Below are 25,268 nucleotides of genomic sequence, written 5' to 3'. Positions count from 1 at the left end.
GTCAGGAGTTGACTTTTTATGGTTGTAGAATTTTTTTTTTGACTTTTGTATGATTGTAAAGTACTTGTTGATACAAGTTCATAGACTAGCGACACGCTTAAATTGGATATCTGGTTAAAAAGTTATGGACATGCAAAGTTTTCCAAATACCGTAATATTTTAATATATTTTGACTTGAGTGAATAGTGTGTGCCACGTGTTGCATTTTAAGCCAATCCCATGAGTGAACAATGTCACCCACGGGTGGCTTTTATTTTTGCCAAAACACGTGAGCCGGGGAAGGGGAGAGAAAGAGGGGAGGAGAGAGAGAGAGAGAGAGAGAGCTAGAGAGAGAAACCCAACTGGCCAACCGCCGTTCACCCATTTTCGGCCACCAGAACAGTACACAGGCCACCCCACCTTGACGCCCACCTGAAAAACAGCTAGCTAGCCAAAAATCACGGCCAACTGACTGCCGACATGCCAGGATCGAGACTTTTTCAGGCGACGATGACGATTTCTTCAAACCCAGATTTCTCCCTATTCCGGCCTCCGTTTGCCTCACCACCGGTCCTGTTGAGTCACCCATTCCCAGATCTACCTTCCTACCAAAAATCATGGTCAGTGGCCATCGAACGCACCGCTAGCGGTGATGGGTTCCGGTGACCGCGGCAGCTTACCGAGAAATCAACTTTCCGGCGAGTTTCCAGCTGCACCGCCCATCCTTTCCCACTAATTCCGACCCTCTGAACCCAAATCCAGTGTCCATTTTCCTCAATTCTTAATGGATTGTGAGAATCGGAGGTCTAAAATCCGAGAGCTTTCCAGCGAGATTCCAGCCACCTCGAGTCCGATCTCCGGGAAGTAAGGCCAGATTCGTAATCCTCATTTCACAAGCTTCGATTCAGTGCACGTGTGCGTAGTGGAGTTGATCCTGCGGAGGATATCGATTGATACACGTGCTTGAGGTGAGTGACCCACCTTCAAAACTATTTTAGGTTGATAAATTTTATATATTTTATGTTGAATATGTGTTTGGAAATTATATTCATGTATAAATTAATTATGAATTATATTTGGGATTTTGATGCCATAATTGAATAAAATTATAGTATATTTGTGCATTAAAGTATAATTTGATTTTGGTAAATTATGGGAATTTTATTTTATGAAATTGTGGATTTAATTTTATTTAAATTGTGGTTGAAATAAATTGTGAAATTATTTATGTTTAATAAGAATGTATTATCCATTGATGAATTGTGAGATCCAATTATATTTGAATTTTGAAGAATTTAAGTAATATTTATTTTTAATTATTATTACATTCGTGGATGAATTTGAAATTGATGGAAAGTATGCGATGAATTTACGACAATGGTTTATAAAAGAATTGTGGGAAAAATTACAGGTTTAATTGAATGGAATAAACCCGGAGGAAGTTTTTTTTTTTGGGATTTGAAACTATATGGATTTTAAAATTTTTAGATGCACCACACACGTACTGGTATTCTGTATATGTGGATATGATTAGTGCGCACATGGATTGATTAGCGCGCAAGTGGATGTGAGTAGCACGCAGGTGATTTATGGGTTGTTCTGTGGTTGCCATCGAACCGAGGGTCGGCAAGTTGATATCGGCCGTAGCCACCCCCCTCCATGGCCAGGATGCCTGTTAACAGCGGCGCGGTGGGACGCCACGCGACCGTATGCCGGTTTCTCTCTTTAACCTCCTGTCTGGCGGTACCTCGTCACGCTGAGTAGCTTTGGCGCCACTGGTATATAGTGTGTGCATCAAATGGTTTTCATGACCTGATTTTTAATAAAATGTGTTTAATAGTGTTTCATTAATTATTTAAATTTAAAGGTTACGCAATTTTTATAAAAATGTTTTTACGAAATTATTATTCAAATTGTTTTGGTGTTTTGAAATCCATTCTAATATATTATATTTTCCTTCATTTTATTATATTCTTAACATTTAATTTAAGTAGGTGTTTTAATTGATTAAATTATTCCTTTATTTAATTGTGCAATTAGTTGAGTTGTTCTAATTAATTGATTATTTTCTGAATTATTTTAATATGATTATCATTGATATCTTTATATTATCTGTTGATGATATGTTATTATTCTTTTAGGATTGTTACACACGACATTTTCATTTCTATTATTACTCTCATTCTAATTTTGAATTCTTAATTTATTGTGTTTTATTTTTAAATTATTTGGTTAATTATTCTTCTGAATCTTGGGCATAAAACATCGGATTTTGTGAAAACGTTTTAAAAAGAGAACATTTCCAACTCAGTGACCTTGAGGGTTTTGAGAGAAAAATTATTTTCAACTATTATTACTAAACCATTCATGTATTTATTTATTTAATAATTATTTATTCATTTTCTTATTATTAAATTACTTGATTATTAGTAGTTAGTAGACTGAGATGAGTAGCATCTCATGTTTTCAAATTTCATTCCCTTAGACTCAGGTGGTAGACATTGTTCGATCAGGACGAGCTCGACAGTTTGATCGTTTTCGGAACTCCGAGAAGTCTTCTTTCCTTCATTTTTTATTATGTAATTTTGTTTCTACTTTGTTGTAAAACTTTCGTACTTAATTGTATCTTATGATGCTCTGTATACCATGGGATATATTTCCTTAATTATTGCATTGGTTCCCTGTCATTTATTTGAAGTGCTGAAATTTGTAGAATCAAATTGTAGTAAAATTTAATATCGATAGAAATATTGAAGGTTATAAATATTCATGAAAATATTGAAAAATATCAAATATTGATAAAAATTTTAAAAACGATAAAAATTAATGAAAATTTATTTAAAAAATAAAAATTTTTGTTGAAACTTTAGGATTAATGTATTTAATCAATTAATTATCAAATTAATTATAAAAATTACCAGCTATTAAATAGATACTATATTTCTTTTAATCAATTGATTTATAATAAACGGTAATGATAATAAATAAATTATTATTAATAAAAATATGGAAATATATATATATAGATATTTGATAAAATTATTTATTAATTAAGATAAACTAATTGTTAAAGTTACATTATATTTCATAAACGTCATCTCAATACTATATAGAATTCTTAAGTGGTTAAAAACTAATAATCTCTTCCTCGTTCTCATTTAAAAATGTAAAATATAAAAAGTAATTATTAAAATATATATTTTCTTAATAATTTTTATGTAATTGTTAATATGCTAATCATGAAGATCTTGTATTAAATGTGGTTGTCCTTAATATTTAGTATAATATATTTATTATCTTTTTATTTTTATTTACTTAATTTATTATGTTAAATACTATCAACACCAATTCTACATAATATTATATATTCATCTTATTATTTTTCATTCTTATATAGCTAACTATAACTTGTAATCATAGGATTCTAATGAATCTATTTCATATAAAATGTATAGCAAATATATATATATATATATATATATATATTTCATCAATAAATAGAATTTATCAAGGTTATTCAATTCAATTTATTCTATTTTATTTATATCATTAAATTTTAAAAGTCAATTAAAAGGTGTAAAAAAAAAAAGCACTAAAATTAATTTGATAAAAAAAAAATCTAAACATCTATAATATTTATAAATGCTTTCGATAAAAATGTTTTTAAAAAATTTCATATATATTTTCGAAATTTCCATAGAAATTTTGGAAACTTACATGAAAATTTTCAAAATTTTCATAAAAATTATACGTTTTTTAATCAAATTGTTAATGATTTGATATGGATATAGTGATAGAAATTTTTACGACAATATCAGTGAAATTTTAAAAATTTCAATGGATGTTATAAAAAAAAATTTCAGTTACATTTGAGACTTAAATTTTCTTTCAACCATCGAAATTTCATTGAAATTTCAACAAAAATTTCAATTTTCAAAACCTTGTCTACATCTAACCTTATCACTTCCTTTAATACAATTACCTTCAAATCTACATCTAACAATATCACTTCCTCTATCACATTTACTTTCAAACCTACATCTAACCTTATCTCTTCGTCTCTTGAAGTTAATGTATGGGTCCTAGCCATTTTATCGGAATTGAAAATCATCTAAACCTAGAAAATGCAATCTTTTCACTTTTCAAAAAAGATTGACATTTTTCAAACGTGGTCTTTTTTCTTTACTACTGTCCAAACTACCAAGATTTAAAATTTTGATATCGATAGAAATATTGAGAGTTTAAAATTTTTTTATGAAAATATTGAAAAATATCAAATATCGATAAAAACTCTAAAAAATGATAAAAATTAAATAAAATTTATTTAAAAACAAAAATTTTTATTGAAACTTTAGGATTAACTTGTTTAATCAATTAATTATAAAAATTCTCGAGCTAGTAAATAGATATTATATTTCTTTTAATCAATTAATTTATAATAAACGGTAATGATCATAAATAAATTATTATTAATAAAAATATGCAAATATATATATATATATGATAAAATTATTTATTAATTAAGATAAAATAATTATTAAAGTTACATTATATTTCATAAATGTCATCTCACTACTATATAGAATTCTTAAGTACTTGAAAATTAATGGTCTCTTCCTTGTTGTCATTTAAAAATGTAAAATATAAAAAATAATTATTTAAATATATATTTTTTTAATAATTTTTATGTAATTATTAATATGCTAATCATGGGGATCTTGTATTAAATGTGATTATTTTTTATGTTTAATATAATATATTTATTATCTTTTTATTTTTATTTACTTAATGTTATTATTTTAAATACTATCAATACTAATTCTACATAACATTATATACTCATATTATTATTTTCCATTTTTATATAGCCAAATATTAACTTGTAATCATAGTATTCTAATGAATCCATTTCATACAAAATGTATAGCAAGTATATATATACTTCATCAATGAAATAGAATTTATCAAGGTTATTCAATTCAATTCACTCTATTTTATTTATATCATTAAATTTTAAAAGTCAATTAAAAGGTGTAAAAAAAAATCACTAAAATTAATTTCATATAAAAAATTCTAAACATCTATAATATTTATAAATCTTTTTTATCAAAATATTTTTAAAAAATTTCATAGATATTTTCAAATTTTCCATGGAATTTTCAAAAACTTTCATAAAAATTTTCAAAATTTTGAAAAAAATTATACGTTATTTAACCAAGTTATTAATGATTTGATATGGATATTATGATAGAAATTTCTACAACAATATCAGCAAAATTTTAAAAATTTCAATGGATATTGTAAAATTCCTTTCAATACTATTTGAGACTTAAATTTTCTTTCAACCAAATTTCAACAAAAATTTCAATTTTCAAAACCTTGCCTACATCTAACCTTATCGCTTCCTCTATTACAATTACTTTCAAACCTACATCTAACGACATCACTTCCTCTATCACATTTACTTTCAAACCTACATCTACCCTAATCTCTTCATCTCTTGAATTTAATGTATGGGTCCTAGCCATTTTATGGGAATTGTAAATCATCTAAACTTAGAAAACGCAATCTTTTCATTTTTCAAAACAGATTGACATTTTTCAAATGTGGTCTTTTTCCTTTGCTAAGGTCCAAACTATTAAGATTTAAAATTTTGATATCTATAAAAATATTGAGGGTTTAAAATATTCATGAAAATATTGACAAATATATATCAACAAAAATTCAAAAAAAGATAAAAATTAATGAAAATTTATTTAAAAAATAAATTTTTTTGTTAAAACTTTAGGATTAACTTATTTAATCAATTAATTATCAAATTAATTATAAAAATTGCCAAGCTATTAAATAGATTTTATATTTCTTTTAATCAATTGATTTATAATAAACGGTAATGATCATGAATAAACTATTATTAATAAAAATATGCAAATATATATATATATATATATGATAAAATTGTTTATTAATTAAGATAAAATAATTGTTAAAGTTACATTATATTTCATAAATGTCATCTCAATATTATATAGAATTCTTAAGTGGTTAAATACTAATGGTCTCTTCCTCGTTCTCATTTAAAAATGTGAAATATAAAAAGTAATTAATAAAAGATATATCTCCTTGATAATTTATAGGTAATTGTTAATATGCCTACTATGAGGATCTTGTATCAAATATGATTGCCCTTGATGTTTAGTATGATATATTGCATTATCTTTTTATTTTTATTTGCTTGATGTTTTAAATTTAAAGACTATTAATGTCAATTCTACATAGTATTGTATTTTCATATTATTATTTTCCATTTTTATAGTCAACTATTTACTTATAATCATGGAATTCTAATCTATTTCACATAAAATGTATGGCAAGTGTATATATACTTTATCAATGAATAAAATTTATCAAGGTTATTCAATTCAATTCACTCTATTTTATTTATATCAATAAATATTTAAAAAAACAATTAAAAGGTGTAAAAAAAATATCACTAAAGTTAATTTGATAAAAAAAAATTTTCTAAACATCTATAATATTTATAAATATTTTTGATAAAAAATTTTCATAGATATTTTCAAAATTTCCATGGAAATTTCAAAAACTTATATGAAAATTTTTGAAATTTCGATAAAATTATTAATTTTTTAACCAAATTGTTAATGATTTGATGTTGATATTTTAACGGAAATTTCTACGAAAATATCAACGAAATTTTAAAAATTTCATTGGATATTATGAAAATTATTTCCATTTCTAAATGAAACTTAAATTTTCTTTCAACCGTCAAAATTTTAGTGAAATTTTGATTTTAAAACCTTGTCTACATCTAGCCCCTTTCACTTCCTCTATCACAATTACTTTCAAACCTACATCTAACCTTATCACTTCCTCTATCACAATTAATTTCAAACCTATCTTTTCGTCTCTCGAATTTAATATATGGGTCCTAGCCGTTTGATGGGAATCGAAAATCATCTAAACGTAGAAAATGCAATCTTTTCACTTTTCAAAAAAGATTGGCATTTTTTAAATGTGGTCATTTTTTAAATGTGGTCTTTTTTCTTTGCTACTGTGCAAAATTTTGATATCAATATAAATATTGAGGGTTTAAAATATCCATGAAAATATTGAAAAATATCAAATATCGATAAAAACTTATAAAAATGATAAAAATTAATTAAAATTTAGTTAAAAAATGAACATTTTTGTTGAAACTTTAGGATTAACTTATTTAATCAATTAATTCTCAAATTAATTATAAATATTGCTAAAATATTAAATAGATATTATTTTTTTAATCAATTGATTTATAATAAATGGTAATGATCTTAAATAAATTATTATTAATAAAAATATGCAAAAATATATATATTTGATGAAAAAAATTATTAATTAAGATAAAATAATTATTACAGTAACATTATATTTTATAAATGTAATCTCAATATTATATAGAATTTTTAAATGGTTGAAAATTACTGATTTTTTTCTCATTCTCATTTAAAAATATAAAATATAAAAGTGATTTTTAAACGTTATATTTCCTTAATAATTTTTATGTAATTATTAATATGCCAATCATGAGGATTTTGTATTAAGTATGGTTGTCCTTGATGTTTAGTATAATGTATTCATTATTTTGTTTTATTTATTTATTTAATGTTATCATTTTAAATACTATCAACAACAATTCTACATAACATTATATATTCAAATTATCATTTTTCATTCTTATATTATTCAACTATTAGCTTGTAATCATACAATTCTAATAAATCCATTTCATACAAAACGTATAGCTAGTATATCTATACTTTATCAATTAATAGAATTTATCAAGTTTATTCAATTTAATATACTTTATTTTATTTATATCGTTAAATACTTAAAAGTCAATTAAAAGGTATAAAAAAAACACTAAAATTAATTTGATAAAATTTTTTTCTAAACATCTATAATATTTATAAATCTTTTTGATAAAAATGTTTTTAAAAAATTTCATATATATTTTCAAAATTTCCATGGAAATTTGAGAAACTTACATGAAAATTTTTGAAATTTCGATAAACATTATAAGTTTTTTAATCAAATTATTAATGATTTAAAATGGATATTGTGATGGAATTTCTATGACAATATCAGTGAAATTTTAGGAAATTCAATGGATATTGTAAAAATTCTTTCTAGTTCTATTTTAGACTTAAATTTTCGTTCAACGAAAATTTTGATTTTTAAAATCTTGTCTACATCTAACCTTATCACTTTCTCTATTATAATTACTTTCAAACCTACATCTAACCATATCACTTCCTCTATCACAATTACTTTCAAACCTACATCTAACCTTATCTCTTCATCTCTCGAATTTAATGTATGGGTCCTAGCCGTTTGATGGGAATTGAAAATCATCTGAACCTAGGAAATGCAATCTTTTCACTTTTCAAAAAAGATTGACATTTTTCAAATGTGGTCTTTTTTCTTTGCTATCATCCAAACTGTTAAGATTTAAAAATTTAATATCGATAGAAATATTGAGAGTTTAAAATATTCATGAAAATATTGAAAAAGATCGAATATCGAAAAGAACTCATAAAAATGATAAAAATTAATGAAATTTTATTTTAAAAAATAAATTTTTTTGTTGAAACTTTAGGGTCAAAATTTATTTTAAAAAATAAAATTTTTTGTTAAAACTTTAAGGTTAACTTATTTAATCAATTAATTATCAAATTAATTATAAAAATTGCTAAGCGATTAAATGGATATTATATTTTTTTTAATCAATTGATTTATAATAAATGGTAATGATCATAAATAAACTATTATTAATAAAAATAAGCAAATATATATATATATATTTGATAAAATTGTTTATTAATTAAGATAAAATAATTATTAAAGTTTCATTTTATTTCATAAATGTCATTTCAATACTATATAGAATTGTTAAGTGGTTGAAAATTATTGGTATCTTTCTCATTCTCATTTCGATATGTGAAACATGAAAAATAATTATTAAAAGATATATCTCTTTGATAATTTTTTAGGTAATTTTTAATATGCCAACTATGAGGATTTTGTATCAAACATGATCGCCCTTGATGTTTAGTAAAATATATTGTATTATCTTTTTATTTTTATTTGCTTGATGCTATAAGCTTAAATACTATTAATGTCAATTCTACATAATATTATATTTTAATGTTATTATTTTCCATTTTTATAGTCAACTATTAATTTATAATCTTAGAATTCTAATGAATATTCATTACAAATATCTACAAATTTTTAAATTTTTTTTATAAAAATTCAAATATATTATTGATATTTAGTAAATTATTTTACCAAATTAACTTTACTGATTTTTTTAACCTTTTAATTTTTTTTAAATATTTAATGATATAAATAAAATGAAGTTAATCAAATTCAATAACGTTAATAAGTTCTATTCATTGATAAAATATATATATATATATATATATATACTTGCTATACATTTTGTATATGATAGATTCATTATAATTTTATAATTACAAATTAATAATTGATTATATAAGAATGAAATAATAAAATAAAATAATAATATAGAAATACATATTATGTAAAATTGATATTGATTGCATTTAAATTAATAACATTAAGCAAATAAAAATAAAAAGATGATATAATATATTATACTAAACACCAAAGACAACTATATTTAATAGAAGATCCTTATGGTTGACATATTAATAATTACATCAAAATTATTAAGGAGATATATCTTTTAATAATTATTTTTTATATTTCACATATCAAAATGAGAACGAGAAAATTACTAAGAATTTTCAATTATCTAAAAGTTCTGTGAGTATTGAGATAATATTTATAAAATATAATGTAATTGTAATAATTGTTTTATCTTAATTAATAAATAATTTACCAAATATATTTTTTCTCTTGCATATTTTTATCGATAATAGTTTGTTTATAATTGCTACCGCTTATAATAAATTAAATTGATTAAGAGAAATGTAGTATCTATTTAATATTTTTGTAATTTTTATAATCAATTTAATAATTGATTGTTCAAATAAACTAATACTAAAATTTCAACAAAATTTTTAGTTTTTAAAATAAATTTTAATCACTTTTTTTTTGTAAATCTTTATCGATATTTGATACCTTTTGATATTTAGATGGAAATTTTTATATTTTGAATTTTTGATATTTTCATCAATATTGAAATTTTTTTATAAACACTTTTACTAAATTGTTTTCCTCTAATTGGACCCCCCCCCCCCCTAGTTTATGGTTTTCTATTTAGCATTCATATATTTTCTTGTTTTAATTAATTTTTTCTTGTTTGTGTAATAAATTTGTCTAATCCAACCCTAAAAATTTTATTAAACAATGTAAAAATACTTTTAGAATTTACATGTAAGCCTACAAATTTTTTTCTTTGAGAAAAAAAAATCTAAAAATATCTTTCACTATTTCTTTTATGAATATCTTCAATCATTCAAACTAGTTTTGTACATAACAAAAAAAAAAAAAATTTCTAAATAGTTTTTGAGTTTATTACATGTAAAATATTTAATTTTTTAAGTATTATTTATATTATAACTATTTTATTATTTTATATTACTATACTTTAATAGTTGAATAGAAAATATAAATTATTAATTATTTACTTGATCAAGAATAAGTAATTTTTAATTTTATTATCAATAATTATAATTTAATTTATTAAAAAATTTAATTGTGTCCCCTCTCGTTAAATTTTCTGAATCCGCCACGGTCGAAGAGTTTGTTTTTGTTTGTTTATTATTTTTTTTAAATGATTTTTTATATTCTTAATATGGTTAAAAAAATTTAACAATACATACCACCATTGAAAAATGTTGGACGATTTTCATCAAAAAGATAAATAAATAAAAATGAAAAAGGCAGCGATATAATATGAAAGATATGTGACGACCTTGTGTTGGACGTAGTGCCAATTGCCAAACGACAAACTTTTTGGGGGGAATTAACTTTCGAACTGAGATCCTATACACGTGGAGTTAACAAATGATGAGACAGCTAATGACATCCAGTACGCGATCCATGTGCCTTGATTTTTAAAGAGCCCTGTTTGGTATCTTTCGAAAAACTAAAAACGAAGCTTCTTTTGTAACAAAATTATTTTTGGTTTGTTGTAGGATTTATATTATTTTTTCCATGATAGTTCAAAAATAAGAATAATAAAAATAAAAATTTGAAAATATATTGAAGTTATGTTCAATTTTGTTTAAGTTTACATATTTTTTATTCTTCAATTTTTAATTAAACAATAATGCATAATTTATCATTTTAATAGCATGTTAATTCTTCTCACTTTTTTTTTTCTTTTTTTAAATTTAAGAAAAATCCTTCTCAGTTAAAGTAAGAGTTTTTTTTTTTAAATAAAAAGAAACTCAAAATGAAAAACAAACAAAACAAGCGCTTAACATCTCTTGATATAAACAGGAAAAATGAACACCCAAGATCACTAATAGAAGGTTTCTCTCGTAACTTTTTTTTTTTCCCTGTTCTTTTAAGAAAATATTTATTAACATGAAAAGGAAATTTTATCAAATCTTTTAAAATGATAGTCTCTAAAAGTCTATAATAATCTTTTATAACTTTTTAATACTTCATAAAATCCACAGCATACAATAGAATATATATATATATATATTTTAAAGAAATTATTTAAATTCAAAAGTTTAAATTGTTAAAAAATGGACTAACATGAATAATTTTTCATAATCATATGATTACCCTATGCTATAAATGAATTGTCCTTTATTTAACTATTGGATTAAATTGTTTTGGAATAAAGGATTTGGATGAGAATGCAAGCATAAATAAGAATCCAATTTTGACATACAATAATATGGGAGACATGAGATGCTCGGTCATATATATGATGCCAAAATGATGTTTCATTTCATATTCGACTGAGACTTCTAAAAGGAGCCTTCTAAACTATGAAGTCTTTTGAATAAAAAAAGAACTATGTAGTTCACGCATATCGGAACATAATATTACAAAACTTCGGAATTTTAGTGAAATATATATATATAACACTATCATTGCGAATCACTGATGGGTGATAGCCATTGTAGGCCTTCTGATCTGCATTATTACGCAAATTGAAAACAGTCAATTTCTATCCCCATCAGATAGTGGATGAGTTTCCTTATAATAGCGTTCCCTGTGTATGCGTATATTCTGTTCTTTAGGAATCTCAATGCAATATTAAATATGGTTTTGGCATTATATGACACTGCGTCAATGCGAGGTCGTCGCATGCATGTGTCTCACATGCTGTATGTCATTTATTTGCCTAAAATTAATGCCATTTTGGCATCATACACTCCGAATGGCTAGGACGCATACATTAAATTCAGGAAACCGTGAGAGGGGAAGCGATAAGGTTAGATGTAGATTTATTTTAGGTGAATAGGTTAGATGCAGATTTGGATGGTGGGAAATGAAAAAGATCCCATTTAGATAAAGTCCGGAAAGATTGTTCAGATGATTTCCAATTCTCATCACTGAGTTTGACGCAAACCAATTGACCCACAAGAAAAGAGTATATTAGTATAATATATCCAAAAAAAAAAAACCTGCGTAATAAATGAAGGATATTGACTAACGACAGTCCGACAACAATCGCTCGTTGACGCACTGTGTATGAAAGGTTTAAATTTTCTGGTTGATAGGATAATTTCAATTAAAAATTTTTTGATCCTTTATGAAAGTTCTATACATATATTTTTTTATGCCAATCCGTTCGCAATTTATTCAAAATTTCTATAAAATTTTATTAATATCCATTAAATTTTAAAAATATTATTGAACATCGTTAATGGCTTATCCATTATTCTGTTTATTTCTTTAAAAAATTTATCACATCGAATAAAATATACAGTGTTTACAAAAAAACTCTTTTTGATAGTTGCATGATTCCCACTTCCCATCAGAGTCTGACACAAACCAATCGAGCCAAAAGAAAACTACGTAATAAATGATAGATATTGACCAATGACAGTTCGACAGACAATCAGTCGTTGATGCAGTGTTGTACGAAAGGCTTTAAAAATTTAAAATTTTCTGGTTGATAGGATAATTTCAAGTAAAATATTTTATATTTATGAAAGATTTTATACAAATATTTTTATGCCAATCCATTCACAATTTGTTTAAAATTTCTATAAAATTTTAAAAATATTTATCAAATTTTAAAAATAGTATTATTAATGATCGATTCTTTATTTAGTTTATTTTTTTAAAAAAATTATTACATCAGATAAAATGGATAATGTTTAACAAATATTTTTTTAATAATTTTATAAAAAAATTCTGTTAAGATGATATAACAAAAGAAAATAGAGGATGTTAGTTACCCCTCTATTTATGAAGGTTCTGCTAGATTTTGAGAAATTATCAACTTCATGCTTCTCAAAGTTATTATTAGGATATAGAAGAATTGAAGAATTACACATGATTATATAAAAAGAACTTAATTATGTGGCTCGAGAACTCAATGTTGCTATCAAAAGATTTGAAAATCCTTATGAAAACCCTAAGCTAAATCAATAATTTCTTTATTTTAATAAATTTCTTTTTTCTTTTCTATTTTTTCGCCTTTCAATCTTTTCTTCATCTTCCTTACTTTCAAATGTCTTTTTTCATCTACTCAAATTTCATTTTTTCTTCCTCTTTATTTCTCTTTATTTTTATGTTATTTCCCTTCTGTTAAAAAACATTCATTGCTCTAGGGGTACAGTTTTCACAGCTAAACATCATCATCACCTTTAAATTCATCATAGATGAACCATACCCATCACAAATGAGGAAAAAAAAAAAAAAAAGGTGTGGTGGAGATCTATTTGGGGAAGAGGCACGGGAAGCCTGTTTTTTTTGTTTTTTTTGGGGTGGAATGACAATGATTTGTTTTCGGGGTAGGCAAGTGGGCTAGGTAACTTTCTTTAAAGTTTCTCTCTCCTCTTAAAATCCCAGAAACTAAGCAATAAAAATAATAATAATAATAAAATAAAGTAAAAAAAAAAAACATTTAAAATCTTAATCAGTGAAATTTTTTTTTTAAAAATAGGATTCATTAAAGAATATTTTTCAAAGATATTATCTATTAATTAGATATTATATCACAACAATTGCAATACCTTCCTATCTTCACGTCACACATAAACTTAAAGGTCCGTTTGAAAAGTATTAAAGTTAAGAGAAAAAATAATTATTAGAATTTAATTTTTTGAAAATTCAGTTTTCTGAAAATTAATTTTTCTTTTGGTTTGTTTGGAAAGTAATAGAAAAGTTGGATCAGGATTTTTGCTCATTACGTATTCATTCATTCAGTATATGGATCAGGATTTTTGCTCATCTGAGGTTTACTTAAGCTTCTGAGTATTTGGTTACATTTGTCAATTCAATAATTGTGTGGTTAAGATTTAATTCTTCCTCTTTTGGTTTTCATTAACTTTCAAATAAGGTTTTGGGTGATTTTATAGACACTATAAAACATATTAGTTGTATTTTAATCTATATACACCCATTTTAAAATTTATTTTTTCTAACTACACTAATACTCTGTACTTATTTTATCGCTAATGACTTAAAAATTAAACCTACATACATTACAATCCATAATTTTCCTTTATACCCTTAATGAAATAAGATAATAAAATAAAGAATTTTTTTTTTTTTTTTTTTTTGTTACTCTTATGAAACTACAAATGGAAACCATTTACTTTTCTTCTTCTTCTTTCTTTTCTGAAGCGATGAATGATCTATGGTTTCCCAAAAACTTTAAAGTGGACAAAAAGAGATCGAACAAATAAAAGGATTTTTTTTTTTTTGTTCTTTTCGTCCAATCCCAAATTGTAAAGCTCGATAATACTAGTTGCCCTTTCAACTCCACCACTTTTAGAGGCCCTCCATTTCATAAATCTTTGTAAAAATTCAGAACCCATCTTCTCTCTGTCCTTTTCTCCACCCATATCTTTTCTTTAATTTAATTTTTCCTTATTATTAGAACCTTACCCACACCAGCTCTTTCCGTAGTTTGCAAAATGGAAATAGAAGAAGTAGAAAAAGCAAATCCATTTAAAAAAAAAAAAAAGAATTAGCCAAAAAGTTACACATCACCATTAGTTAATTCCATTGTGAACAAAATCCATAGCGAGAAATTTTTAATAGACATTGTCTATTACATTAATAGCTTCCATATCCTATACCACATAGGCTTCAATTAACAAAATCATTAGAGATGATTTTATGATAATCACTTGTTTTATATGTTTTTTTTTTTCTAAATCATCAATATGATTAGGATTTATATTTTTCTTCAATTACAGAAGAGATAGTACAGGATCTAATTGTAAAAGTGAATCGGCACGTAGTTATAGTGTATTTAATAATTAATTTCTTTTTTTTAATACTTCAGACTATTTAAAACATTTTATTTATGCGTATTGTTGGAAACAAAAAAATTATTAAAATTGTAGTGTGGATAGAATTGTCCTAAACTTTTTAGTAACAAATGATTGTAATTAATATATGTATATATATATCTATTTATGATTTTTTTTTCAATAAAACAAAATAATTAACATACAAAACTAGTGTTTTCCCCCCTCAACGGTAAGGTTTTCTTTTTTTTCTTTTTTTTTTTTTTTTGGGGGTTCCACATACCCACTAAAAAATAAATAAATAAATAAATTGGCAAGATGGGTAATTGTGATTTTCAGCATTTCATCTTAGTCATTTTATATAATAATAGCCATGCTTTTTTGCCAAAAAAAAAAATTAAGAATAAAAAAACTCAGTTGGAGTTTTTTCTCGTTAGACTTATGAACCTTGATACATAAAATACTTGTTGGAGTTCAAGTTTAACCATGATATGGGTATCCATTGATATGAAATTTTAAGAAGTTAAAACAGGGAAAAAAAAAAAAAAAGGATAAAACAAATCTCCAGCAAACCAACATTTTTTATTGCACTCAAGAGTAAATTTTCTTCTCCGGTTGGAGTGGAAGAAAACTCACAAGAAAAAAATTAATCTAAATTTTCGCCATTAATTTGCTAGTTGGCACGTGCTATTAGACTAAGTAAATAGAAAAAAAAGAAGAAGAGAAAAATAGAATAATAAATAAAAAGATTAATCTTGACCATTTATATACTAGTTGGTTTATAAACACAATTTCAAATTCAATCCTAAACTATTATCGGATTAGATTGAATTGGGTTTAATGTTAAAATTAGAATTGAAAATTACCAAACCAATTAGTAATTAGATCAATCTTATTTCCAAAATAGGTCTGTTTCGAACTGATGAACACTTCTACTAGTTAGTACATGGCACCAGATTCGTAAAAGCTTAAAGCTGAACTGATGAGAGGATCCTGATCCTCATTAATTCACTTTAAGTTAAATATTTTTTTTTACTAGACTTTATTTGTAGTATATTTTTAGTAGTTTTAAGGCGTGTAATGCACTTAATAATGCACCATGCAGTGGTTTTGTAGGGTTGTGTGATTTTATAATTTGATTGTCCCTTGTTGCAATAAATGTATAACACGCCTTGAAACTATTAAAAATTTAAAATTAGATTAAAAATAATTTTAAGGACCAAGTACACTAAAAATTAAAATTTAGAAATTAAAATGTAAAAAAAAATTTTAAAAAAATGAAGGACGAAGATGCTATTATATATATATATATATATATGTAATTTAAGGACTAACATAGCTAATTAATAACAATTAATAACCCGACAAAAAATGACAACTACATTTGTAGTGCAAGACCCATCACCTTATCAGTGGCCTGGCCACACCACCATACACTTTCACAGCACTAGTAATTATTATGTATAGCAATAAATAACAGTATTTGTTTAAAAAGTGTTATTATTTAGGGTATTCACATAGTTAGTTTTAAAACTATGCTCAAAATTTTTGTTGCACGATAATCCTTTAAACTATATTTACTATTATTTTTAGTTGTTTTAAGGTATGCACTACATCTACTGTAATATGAAAATAACAACATTATAAAATTAGATAACCCTATAAAATTTTATACGTTTGTATCAAATGTATTGAACAGGTTAAAATTGATAAAAGTGGACTAAAAATAGTTTTGAAGATGAAAATGCAACAAAAAATTAAAATTTAAAAACCAAAATTCTTAAAAAATAGTTAAAATACCAAAATATAAATATAAATATTGTTCAGGGCTAACCGTGCTAATAACCATATTATTTATTACCACCGGTAAGAGTCACATTCTGGCATGTCAAATTGTCAATTAGTTGGCATGGTTCTATTGGTTGGGCCTATTAGTGTGTTGGTAGGCCTGGCGGAGTAAAAAATTTCTCCGGGCATTCATTCATGTTCTCTGGAGCTGCAGGACAGTGCAACCAAATACTTCGCCCCTGTGACTTTGTCTTTACCTTTTTGTTGTCTATATATACCTTTCCGCCATCACCGCCGTTTCACTCATCACATCGATTTGCGGTATCAAGGACTCGCCAGTATTCGCACAAGGTCAGTAGTTCTATCACTGCCATGTATTTATTTCTCAGTTGCAGTTATTATTATTATTATTATGTACTGTCCAATTTCAAATCATGTATTCTTTGATTTTGCCCTTCGTTAGTTGTTTTACAATCTAAATTTGTTGCCAATAAGTAAAAAGTACGGTGTTGCTTATGACTTGGATGCGAACTCGTCAGGCCACAGCTTTAGAACGGAGCTTTACTTGAAAGAAAAACTTCGATAGCATCGTGGTAAAAAAATCTGAAAATGGCCAATGACTTGCCGCCATGTGGTTTTTGAATTGGCCTGGTCACCAACTCAAATCAATTTTTTTCTTAAACAAAACTCGTTTCTTTTACTCTTCTGAAAATACAATATTAATGTCTCTAAACCGAGATTCAGATTTATAACAATGGAGCTTTCTTGAAGAAGAGTAAGCATTTGGTTGGTGAAGCTTCTAAGCTAACCTTTGCAGAAAAATCAAAACTCTCCCCTTACAAGAAAAAAGTATTATGAGTAATGCTAGAGTTTTTACTTAGTCTATCAATATATCTACCAAATGTATATGAATAATTATTTTATTAATTAATCTAAATTAATATAATTTAGAAATGGATAAATAAAATTTTGAAATAATAAATATAACTAAATATAATTAATTAAATAATAATAACTATATTTTTAATAGGCTAAATAGTATCTTCCGCATTATTAAAAAATTATAACAACAAGAATTTCTGTTCATTTTGAAATATAGAAAATAAAAACGAGAGAAGAAATATTGCAACCCAGCGATAAAAGATAGTTCTAAAATTTTTTGATAGAAGGTAGACTTACATTTCTTTTATATTATTTTTCTAACAAAGCATGTGACAGCAGCAGGTTATTGGGTTGTGGTAATAAATTGGAAATCTGATTTGGTAACAATGGGGTACTGAAAATTTTCACGTTGTTAAACTTGAGCTTTGCTCTCTGCCAGTATAAAAGCATTCAATTTGCCACCGGATATACTGCATACTTAATTTTTATTTATTTATTTATTTTATATATACTTCACTATTTTGTCCCAATATTTTTTAGTTAAATTTAATTAGTCCCAATATTTTACCTGATCTTTTTTGGTATAATCGTAGAGTCAAACCAAAATGGTTTAAGAATTGGTGAGAAATCTTATAGAAAAACTTTTAGCCTACGTTTCATAGGAATGATGAAAATTAGAAATGGTGGAATATGCATTAGCTATTCTAGGATAAAGTGGACGTACAAAGCTTTGGATCATTCAGCTATTAATCACCGTAAAAAGGAAAAATAACCTCCATGTTCAAAATTTATAATTTGACCACTGTTATCCAAAATGACCTTTGGAACAAAGATTACACCCTCAAAAACTCAATTTTTTTTAAGCGTTCAAAAAAAAAAAAAAAAAAAAAAAAAAGGGGATAGAGAGTACGCTTTCGTATTTTTCTAAGATTTTTAAAACATGAGGCAGTGAGTACGCTCTCATATTTTTAGAAGTATTTTCTAACCCCTTCGAAAAATGACACAGACTTCGATCATCTTTCAAAAAAATGAGGAACACATTCTAATCACTTGGAAAAATGAGACAGAGAGCACACTCTCATATTTTTCAAAGGGGCTCGAAAATTTTGAATCTTTCGTAAAATCCAATAACTAAAGGTATGTATTTTTGTTAAAAATATGATTAGAATTATCAATTTTTAACATGTAGGTTATTTTTTAATTTTGAGCTTGGAGGAGGGTATTAGATAAAGATGAGAGCATCCAACAAATTTGGTGTCTCCGAAGCAAAATCCCAGACTCTTGAAAGCCGTGCGCCAGCTGAGCTAAGACAGCTCACTGTTAAAGAAAGAAAATAGTTAGAAAGAAACTAATTAAATTATTTTAATTTTAAAAAATTATTTTAGTAATGAGAACCCAACCTAACAACTAGGAAAGCAAGAACATAAGCTGTTATTCTTTAGGTATTTATAATATTATAGTCCTAAGCATAAATTTTTGATATTTTTATTGTTGAATTTTCTTTAAACAAAATAAATAAATCAGTCAAAAACTACAACACTATATTGGATTGGTTACTAAAATATCAATTTTAAATCCCAAAATCCTAGCTTAAAACTTATCCTTCAGGACACAGAAAATGAATACATATATATATATATATATATGACATAATAAGAAACTTATAGAAAATGACTATGAATGACAGTATTCATAGTCACTAAATCTACATGATCTAATAATTTGATAGCTATAGATAATTGTCCCTCGTATTTCCTTTTTTCCTTAAAAAATGAGACTTTTTCTTCTCGGCCATCTTTTGTTTTTCTCATTAATCTGGTAAAAGAAAATTTTGATTCTTTAGGCAACTAACTTTATGGGAAAATTTTCCACAGTAAAAATAAAAGTCAAGTGTGAATCTCGAAAAGCTTTTGCACAAGCACAATTATGACTTATATCTAAATAAAACATACTTCCACATATAGTGATTATTGGTCTAATTACTGATATGACAATTCCATACAAGTTTTTAGTTTCTAAAAAGTCAAAAGATGTTTAAATAAAATCAAGTAATAATCGTTGGGTTAATTATTATTTTTGAGCCGATAGTTTGCCTTTGATTTTAATTTAGGTCCCCAATTTTAATTTTTGTAAATTGAGAGTCTCAATTTTAATTTTAGTTAATTTTATTTAGCTCTCCATTCTCAACTTTAGTTTTATTTCAATGCGAACATTACATAATTAACTCTGAAATTTATTTTTGCTTTTCATTTTGTAAGTTTATAATATTTTTGGGTTTATAATAAGATATTTATTTTTGAAATTTTTCTTTAGCCATATAAAAGCAAAAACTAAATTTAGGATCCCAATTGAATTTGTAAAACCTAAATAAACCAAAATTAAAACTGAGCACTCAATTGAAAATACTGAAAATGAAGATCTAAATTGAAATTTTAGGCAAACTAAATTACCCACAATTGTTGACCAAGAAGAAAAAAAAATTATCCAAAAATATAGATTATCCTATGGTTATATTAGTTGGACAAAAATTCTCTCTTTATCTAAACTTTACCTAAATTTTTGAGCATCTAACCAGCGTGAAAAGGTGACATAAATCCTTCCAATCTGGGAGGCAAAACTTTACATCCATTTTTTGCATCCTCCCTAGGTCCTACCAAACAGGTCGGATATGTTTCATCCCTCCCTTTCCTTTCTTAAATATAGTTTAATTAGGAACCAAAGGCAGATGAAACTATGATTATTTTAGCTTTTTAGTGTAAAATATGAATCATAACCACCTTTATTATTGAAAATGTATTGCTTCATATTGTTAATTACTCCATTTCTACCTATGTACCGTTAACTGAATTGTTTAACTTTGTTTGTTTTGTCATTTATGGATGTCTTCAGGGAAAGGAGAATGGAATATATCTTTAAACCCACGTAACACGGAGAAAGAGGAGGATTTGAAGGAGCCTCTACTTGATAAGCAGAGCACTATCGAAATTCTAGAGCGTTCAAGGTTTTAGTTTTAATTTCCTATGAGTATGATATTTATGGGTTCAATTTTTCATATTCCATTTTTTCCGATTCTTAATTATTATCAGTCAATACTCTAGTTCCGCTGCAGTAGCAATCAAAGATTAGAAAATAACCATAACTCAACTAGGCAACTCAGACAGTGTACCTGAGAACTAGAGTTTGGTCAATTCTCATAACTACGCTGCAAACACAGCTTTATAAATTCACCAATGGCGGAAAAATGGCTAACCTCCCACGACCTGGCTTTTATATAATAGTCATTACAATATATAACACGATGTGGTAAGGAGCAAGGGCCATTGACACATCAGCCTATTACAAATAACCAACCAAACTTGAAACTTGCATTTATTATTGGGTAATCTAAAAAAAACTTCCATTTATTATTCTTATTTGTCATCTTACGAGTTTATGTAATACATTTTAATTGAAATATTTAAATTTATTATTTTTTACATTAAAATTTCAAAAATAAATATTTTAATAGTAACAATTTAAATTACCATTTCATATATAGATGCTACTTAGTAGTTATTTGCTGGCAAATAACAAGAGAGAGAGCTTGGTTTCCCTTTCAACGGTAACATTGGCTCACAAACTAAAACGGTGCCTTGTCAATGAATTCCCTAACACCTCTACCCACGTATACCCTCTAATTGATTTGTGTTTGTTTGTTTTTCTCATTTAAAATTTGTGGTTATGCCATGTCTTTAGGGAAAGGGGAACTGCATCTGAGCAGATCATTATCTACATTCCAGATGACTTGGAACCTGACCCAGATTATACGTGTTGCATCCAGAAGGTTCCGGAGAAGCTCCGAAGGATATGCCCAGAAGCTTACACTCCCCAGCTAGTATCCATTGGCCCTATTCACTATGGCAAGCCAATCTTGAAGGCAATGGAACTTTGCAAAGCCAAATATGAGGAAGCATTCTGGAATCGCGATTTCTGTAAACATATTCAAGACGGAACGGAATTTATGAAAACAAATGGTTGGCTAGCAAAGTTCCAGCGTAGTTATGCGGTGACGATTCATTCTGTAGATAGTCTCCACTTCCAGCGCATGATTTTGCGAGATGCCTGCTTCATCCTTGAGCTCTTCTTGAGAAACTGTGAAATTCGGCTACATAATATAAATATACCAAGTGATGCTCGGTTCAAGCTGCATCAGGATATCAAAGACCATCAAAAGGACTCCATATTGAGAAGACCATGGCTGAAGGCAGCTATAAAACAGGATTTGATACTGCTGGAAAATCAGCTCCCATATTTTGTTTTCACTGATCTATTAAACTCCATCTTAAAGAACAAACCAGCTAATACGTTTCTACCAAGTCTAATTGCTGATCAGGAAAGTGAAGGGCGTGAAGATCTGGATGCTTCCATTAAAAAAATTGCCTGTGAATTCTTCATTGATTATTACAAATTTGGAAAACCTCCCGCCGCGGGTGCCGTTGCTGCCACCATTGCTGATGCCGACGTGGCAGCCAAGGGAACATTCCTGGATATACATCCTCGAAATGTAGATATGAAAGATAAGTCCAAGGAAATAATTAGCTGTGATAATTTCCGGAGTATCAAACATTTCACTGATTTGGTTAGACGCTTTATGCGTCCGGTGGCCTTGAATAATGAAAATTTCAAAGGCAATGGTGTCCACTGTCTCTACTCTGTAAAGCGGCTGGATAGCGCGGGCGTGAACTTTGTGCGTTCTGAAAATGAAAATGCTACACTAACTGACATAAAGCCAAAGGATGAAGGCTGTTGTTGGTGGAATGGCCGCTGTTGCTGTTAGATACAAGGGTGCTGTAAAGTTAAGTGTTTGGATGTGGAAGTCCCTGAATTGAAAGTACAAGACGACACCGAATGCATTTTCAGAAACGTCATGGCATTGGAGCAGTTTGTTCATCCGCGTGACCCTTATATCTGCAATGATGTTTTTCTGCTGGATCAACTCATCAGCACTGAAGAAGATGTACAATTTCTGGTTGACAAGAAAATTGTTAGCAACAGGCTAGGGAGCAACAAGGAAGTGGTTGACATGATTAACAAACTCTGCGACCAAATTATAGTAGTAGATTTCTTCTACAATAAGCTCTGCGAAGAACTTAACACGCATCATGACACTGACTTGAACGTTTTCAGGGCAACCCTCAGCAGGGTTTTCTTCAAGGATCTTTGGACAAAGTGTTCAACTGCTGTTGCGATTGTTTTCCTTATATTCTCCATCTTCTCTATCATTTCAACCATCAAGGATCTCTTCTTTTAAGTTTCAAATTGCTCTCTTCTTTTAAGTCTCAAATCAAAAATTGATGCAAGAACAGACGTATGGACGTTAAATAATCCCCCATGGATGAAAATCACGTAAATGTAATTAAATTAATTAGCTACATATAAGATCAAGTGTAGTTCCTTTCTAGCTTGGATTGTTTTTTATTATATATATATTATCCACATATTGTACGTGTGTAGTTTCCCTGTTTTTGTTACCACCATTTCTGCTTCGACCAAATAAATTGATAAATATATAAGTACAATTTAATTGATAATGAATTTGTTTTTGAGTTTTCATCAAATAAAAGCTGAAAAAAAAAAATGATTGATCAAAACACTGCTTTTTTCTAAAATCTCATGTTTATGCGAGGCGTGCTAACCACGTATTAAATATATATACGGATGAACATGAGATACCACCTTTTCAGACAGTAATTTTTATTTTATTTTTTTATCACAGATAAAGAAAAGAGACTAAGTTCCTCTGGGGATAGCCCAGTTGCAATGATCATTGGTGAACCTAGTTTAAAATCTGGTGATGATGAAGAAAAGAGACCCACATGTGAAATTGAAAAAATATATATGTACATATATATATATATATATATAAACTTATAGAAATAGCGATATAAAACCATGTTAAATTACCGTCAGGACCCGTCCAGAATTCCTCCTCCGGAACCCTAGACAGCCCTGATCCCAGGGAAATACCACCGAACTCTCCAACGGAAAATCCGGCAGAGCCTCCCCTAAGGGATTTACTTACCACAAACTACCTGCACTGAAAACACACTTCTAAAAATATCCCCTTATTCCTCCCATAATACTACAAATTGATTCCACAAATTGCAGCACTTCAAAATAAATACAGTAATCCAGTGCATAATAAATACAACAAGAAGGAAAGAAATATTACAACTGCAATAAAAGAATAACAGGGTACTGCCGAACTAAAACAGCGAGGAAGATCAAGTCCGCTCCGAGTGAACACCGACAACCTGGTACCTAGAGGAACGGAATTTAAGAGTGTGAGATGCTAATCATCTCAGTGAGCGACCCTACTACTATACCATATATTATCACAGTAATAAGTATAAATAATAATTATTTGGAAATAATATTTTCTCTCAAAACCCTTACAATTCTCTCAGTTGGAAAGGTTCCCCTTTTAAAACAATTTCACAAAACCCTTTATCCATATTCCCCGAAAACCAAGACATCAATTAAATACCAGAAGCGGTAACAATTATATCTTTAATTCCAATGCAGTTTCCAAACATTTTATTTTTAAAACACAGTTCTGAAAATCATTTGATGCACCCACTATATACCAGTGGCGCCAACAGTACCCAGCGTCCCAAGGTACCGCCAGACAGGAGGTTATAGAGAGAAACCGGCATACGGTCGCGTGGCGTCCCACAGCGCCGCTGCTAACCTGGTGTCCCGGCCAAAGGGGGGTGGCCGCCCTCTCCGATGGCATCCACAGGACACCCTCATAATATCAACCGCGCGCTACTCACACCCACCTGCGCGCTAATCACATCACCTGCGCGCTAATCACACCCACCTGCGCGCTAATCACAACCGTGTGCACACTAACCATATCACATATACCATATCACATAATCAGAACACCAGTACGTGCACGGTGCATCTAAAAATCATAAAATCCATAAATTTAAATCATAAAACAAATTTCACATTTTTCATAAGCATAGCGGGCATAATCCATCCGCTTGAACCGGGAAATTCTCCACAATTTCCTTATAATCCATACCATAAATTCCATGATTTTCAAATCCACCAACTTCCAAATCCATCAATTCAAATATCCACATTTTCCCAATAGCATAAATAATTTCTCGAAATATCATAATCAAA

The 25,268-nt window shown here is 27.4% G+C and overlaps 1 protein-coding gene across 1 annotated transcript; it reads left to right on the top strand.

Annotated features, from left to right (window-relative positions):
* Positions 1-17,467: 17,467 nt before the first annotated feature.
* Positions 17,468-23,382, top strand: LOC107434276 (uncharacterized; the record flags this gene model as incomplete). Its single annotated transcript, XM_016045730.4, has 3 exons — positions 17,468-17,561; positions 20,982-21,093; positions 21,828-23,382. Coding segments are annotated over 3 exons (1,287 nt in total), but the record flags the coding sequence as incomplete, so codon positions are not given.
* Between the last annotated feature and the right edge of the window lie 1,886 nt (positions 23,383-25,268).

The sequence above is a fragment of the Ziziphus jujuba genome, chromosome 7, assembly GCF_031755915.1.
Source record: "Ziziphus jujuba cultivar Dongzao chromosome 7, ASM3175591v1".
In the NCBI taxonomy this organism is placed as follows: domain Eukaryota; kingdom Viridiplantae; phylum Streptophyta; class Magnoliopsida; order Rosales; family Rhamnaceae; genus Ziziphus; species Ziziphus jujuba.
Note: the sequence above shows the minus strand (reverse complement) of the source record. Positions and strands in the feature narration are given on the sequence as shown.